The sequence below is a fragment of the Lissotriton vulgaris genome, chromosome 3_1 (assembly GCF_964263255.1).
Source record: "Lissotriton vulgaris chromosome 3_1, aLisVul1.2, whole genome shotgun sequence".
Lineage (NCBI taxonomy): Eukaryota > Metazoa > Chordata > Amphibia > Caudata > Salamandridae > Lissotriton > Lissotriton vulgaris.
The window spans coordinates 354,059,026-354,064,085 of NC_141689.1; the positions used below are offsets into that span (position 1 = coordinate 354,059,026).

At 36.2% G+C, this 5,060-nt stretch overlaps 1 protein-coding gene across 1 annotated transcript; it reads right to left on the minus strand.

Annotated features, from left to right (window-relative positions):
• Nucleotides 1-2,590: 2,590 nt before the first annotated feature.
• On the minus strand, nt 2,591-3,874 carry LOC147726441 (uncharacterized). The gene has a single exon (XM_086963465.1). It carries the CDS (start codon nt 3,872-3,874, stop codon nt 2,591-2,593), a length of 1,284 nt encoding a protein of 427 aa, XP_086819591.1.
• Nucleotides 3,875-5,060: the final 1,186 nt, after the last annotated feature.

Here is a 5,060-nt window from a genome sequence, read left to right on the forward strand (position 1 = left end):
TCTCAGCCTTCCATGTCTTTGAATCAGAACTGATAATGCACATCCTTCTCTTTCACTGCAATACAGCTCAAATTCTTTTTCATAATCAGGCATTCCTAATGCTGGAGCTTCACACAAACTTTTCTTTAACTGTTCAAAAGCTTCTAATTCAGTTTTTGGTAGGCTAATTGGGTCTTTTATATCTGCTTTTGTCAGTCTCTGCAGTGGTTTTGCGATTACTGAAAACCCACTAATCCATTGGCGACAATAACCTACCATACCTAAAAACATTCTAACCTGTCTCTGTGTTTTTGGAGGTTGCATTGCTTGAATCATTTTTATTCTTTCTGTTGTCACTTGTCTGACTCCTTTTGCAATTCTATGACCAAGATATTTTACTTCTTGTTTGCAAAACTGTAATTTCGCAGGAGATACTTTATGTCCCTCATCTGCCAGATGATTTAAAAGAGTAATGGTATCTGTCACACAATTTTCTCTGGTTTTTGTGGCCACAAGTAGGTCATCAATATACCGCACTAACGTAGATTTTCCAGGTAAATCTAGATTTTCCAATGATTTCTTTAGCAACTGATTAAAAATAGATGGACTTTCGGTGTACCCTTGAGGGATTCGACACCATGCTAGAATACGCTCTTTGAACCGGAACGCAAACATTTGTTGGCTTTCTGGATGCAATGGAACAGTAAAGAATGCATTACACAAATCAATAACCATATACCATTCTGCATCATGCGGAATCTGATATGAAATTACCGCTGGATTTGGTACAACTGGGCAACATGGAACAACAATTTTATTAACCTTTCTCAGGTCTTGAACAATTCTGAATGTTCCATTGGGCTTTTTAATTCCCATATTAGGTGAATTACATGGACTACTCTCAATTTCTTTTAGAACACCTTGTTTTATGAATTTGTCTATTACAGGGGTAACACCTTCAATCACTTCTGCTTTCATTTTATACTGAGGAATGTTTGGATAATCTGCTCCTTGTTTTACTGATATTTTTACTGGGTCTACGTTTTTCATCAAACCCATTTCATCTCCAGTGAAATCCCACATTTTTACATTCACTGTGTCTTTTAGTTCTTCAGGTAAATTATTCTTATCAAACACAGGAAATAATTTACTTTCTTCTGCCTCAACCATTGACATTGTTAATTTGTAAAGCCCATCTTCTTCTGGAGTTTGAAGCTCTATACCATCCGGTGAGCAATATATTGCACAATTCATTTTACAGAGAATATCCCTACCTAATAGATTTACAGGACTGCTATCACAAACTACAAATCTATGCATGTCTTTAAATTTACCTATTTCAACTTCAACTGGTTCAGTTAAATCTGTTTTTATTTGCTGATTAGCTACACCTACTACTTGGATTTTATCTCCAGAGAGAGGAAGGTTTTCTATTTCCACTGATCTAACAGTAGAACGGGTAGCACCAGTATCCACTAGAAAAGTAATTTCTACATCATTCACTTTACCATTTACAAATGGACCAGATTGATCTACCTCAAGAGTGGCTCCAAGCACACACTCTTCCTTCTCTCTCAGGCACCGTCAGAAGTATTCTTCAGATTCACTCCCTCCATCTTCTTTCAACCAATATTGTTGAGACACATTCCACACATTCACTCTCGGCGATCTGTTTACCTGTTCACCTCCGCTGCATCCTGTTTCTGCACTGTATCTCTGCACATTTACCCAGTTTGGAAGTGGCGGTTGTGGTAACTGACTTTGCTGAATCACTACCTGTCGCTGTAGCTGTTGCTGCTCATTTATCTCATTCTGCATCTGTGGATTTAATGATGCATTTTTTAAATAAATTCTGGGCGGATTCTTGCATTCACGCTTCCAGTGTCCAATTTCGCCACAATTAAAACATGGGAGTTTCTGTTTTAACTCTTCTATATTTCCCATCAATTTTGGTTTATTATAATTACTTTTAAATTTCCCTTGATTCTGTTCAACATTCTTATTTCCTAAACTTGCTATTTGTTGTTCAGCCACTTTTACCTGTGCCCACATAGCCTTTTCCTTCAACTTCTTTTGTTTAGCTTCTATTTCATCACTACAGTATTTTGCTTTTCTCAAAATATCATCTACTGTGTTTGATTGCCAACCAACTATTCCAGTTCTTACCATTTCACAAATTTCAGGTCTCAAACCATATACAAATCTGTATATAAAATGTCTCATGTCTTTCTCACTTAAATGTTCATAACCACTGTATTGTTTAAATACCAGCAGTAATCTTTCATAAAATGAATGTACTGATTCCTTTGACTCTTGGATTGTTCTATCTATTTTAACCCAATCTATCTCTTTTGGGGGAATCTTGTTTTTCAAAAACACAATTACCTGTTCGTACTTTCTCATTACCTCTGGTGAAGGAGCACCTGTTACTTTATCTCGAGGGTATTCTTCTCTAGGCCAATTTATAGTAGTTTTACATTCTGTCCAAAGCTCTGATGGGACAACTATGTCAAAGAAACCATCAACATCAATCCACAAAACTTTTGAAACTTTCACAAATCTGTCTACCTGTCGATACCATTCTACAGGTTTTTCTCTTAATCGAGGAAAATCATTTGTTTTTCGTTTTCCATGTTATGCTTTTGCCAATAGATAATAATTCAACATCCTGATATGCCTTCAATCTGTCAGTTCCAATCGTTCCAATTATTAATTCCTCTAAATCTGCCTTCAATTTTGCAATATCAAGTAATTTACATTCCAGAATTTGTGTTAAATCTATTTTACTCAGACTCTTTTCCGGAGTTCTAGAGTCAGATTCTGCACCAGTTGGTGTTTTACATGACAAACTTTGATTAAAAGTTAAGTCAGGCATCGCTATTTTCTCTCGATGTATTTCAGACAAATCTGAATAAAAATTTTCTGTCACTTTTTGTATTTCTGAATTTAATGGAACAGTTAAAGCTGAATGCCTAATTTCCTTTTGATCAAATACTGGAAGAACAGGTCCAATCGTTACAGGTACTGTTACTGCTTCCATGCTTTTAGTTAACTGCTGTATTAATTCATTTGAAGAACGAATATATTCTGAGGTATTTGGTAATTCCTCATACCTTTCTGTTCTATTTCCATTTCTTGGAGTTTCATCTCTTTGTACTGGGGTTTTAGTATAATTTATATTTTCTCCTGATATACTTGAATTACGTCCTGTTTCTATTCTTTCAGGTGTTTCTCTATAATTCGGATTTGTTTTAGGAGATTTCTCATGAATAATTTCTCTTTGAGGGGCACTTGGAGAACAAACTGGTTGATAAGGTGGCGGTTTTCTAGTATAAATTTCTTCTAATACCGCATCTTCTGAATCACTTTCTTCACTATTTTTCTTTTTCTTTTGGGCACTCTTTTGTCCAGTTACCTCATCAATTAATCTCACAGGGTACAAACCATCACACATGTCTGCACTTTTCCATTGACGCATTCTATCCTCATGTGTTTCTCTATCAAGACCTAATCCTGTTCCCCTTAATATTCCTCTACTCTCTCGTTCTAATTCAAACAGTTCATCTTCCCATTCAACTAAAGCTTCAAATTGAGTAGGTCTAGGCTTTGGTACAAGTTTCATCATTTTTTCTCTTAAATTTTTCAAAACTGCTATGTTAAATGATCCATCTTCCGGCCATGCTAATACACCATCATTTTCAGTATACTTCATCCAATTCTCAATCCAAAGACAAGTATGATAACCATATTCACCCAACATATAAGCTGCAGGTGTTTTGTACTTATGAAGTAATCTTCCACCCCGCGTTGAAATTTTATTGTCAGGCTTAACTTTGTTTTTCAATTTCTGAAACCATGAACGCTTCTTTTTCTCCTTCATGTAATAGTAATCCATGTTTTTTAACAATTTCCCTTACTTCGGAAAAGATCGTAACTACTTACTTGTTGTTCCGCAGCACCAGCCAATCTGTGCGCGAAATTTACCAACAAACCAATCAAGTTAAGCTTCGTCACTATTTTGCTCAACCAATAGAATTACTGTTTTTCAGGATGAGCCAATCAGCTGCAAGCTTGCCTTAGTCACATGAACCAATCTGTGCGCGAATACTGTGACGTATGTTAGCCAATCACAGCGCGACACTTGTGACGTATGCTACTGCTGCAGCTGCTCTGTCCCTCACTCCACTCCTTAAACTGACCCCTCCTTTACAAAAAAATTTCACAGCGCCATATTTACAAATCTTTCAAATAAATTCAGTTAATAACTCCACAAAACAAACCATTTGTCTGTTTCACTAAAATAAAGTGATAGCTTTCCCAAACATTCAAGTATTCTTTTCACGTGAAATAGACGACGCTATTTTCACAGAATATTTAAATTCGTCTATAAAGTAAGGCTACTTTACCCTTCTAGCAAGTAATAACGAACTTGTTTCTCTCTAAATGCACATACAGAGATATTTCACACCTTCTTAGAGACAATTTAGAGTTTCACTCGATCGTACATTACAAATTCATTTAAGCAAATTCATACAGAAAAATCCCTAACCATGCATACATAAATCTTTAGTAGGACTTTAACCCACTAATAGAAAACCTCACTCGCCAGTAAGATAGACAACGCTTCCTTACCCTTCACTCAAGCTTAGATAAATTCTACTACTCTTTTCACAGTGAGTTTTAAAACAGGACAGAAGTGCCTATACTCGAAAGCTACGATTTCATAGACAATCCTCACTATGCATTCTACCTTACACACCTAAAATCCCTAAACTTGTGCTGTACGGCCACAGCACTTGTGATATACGGCGATACCACTATTTTGAAACAGAACAAATGCACTGTGTAACTTCACCTGTCACACTTCTCATGCCGGTACAAACCAGGAATTTTCACACTGCTGGAAAAAACCTTTCGACTACATATAACAACTGAACAAACTTAACATGTTTTAGACATCAATCCTATGTATTACCATGTAACATACTAGTTACCATAGAAACCGTAACTCTGCTACCAAGTAATTGATCCAGCGCTCTGATTGAAAAACTGTCTCATAAACACTACCTAGCACCTCAATA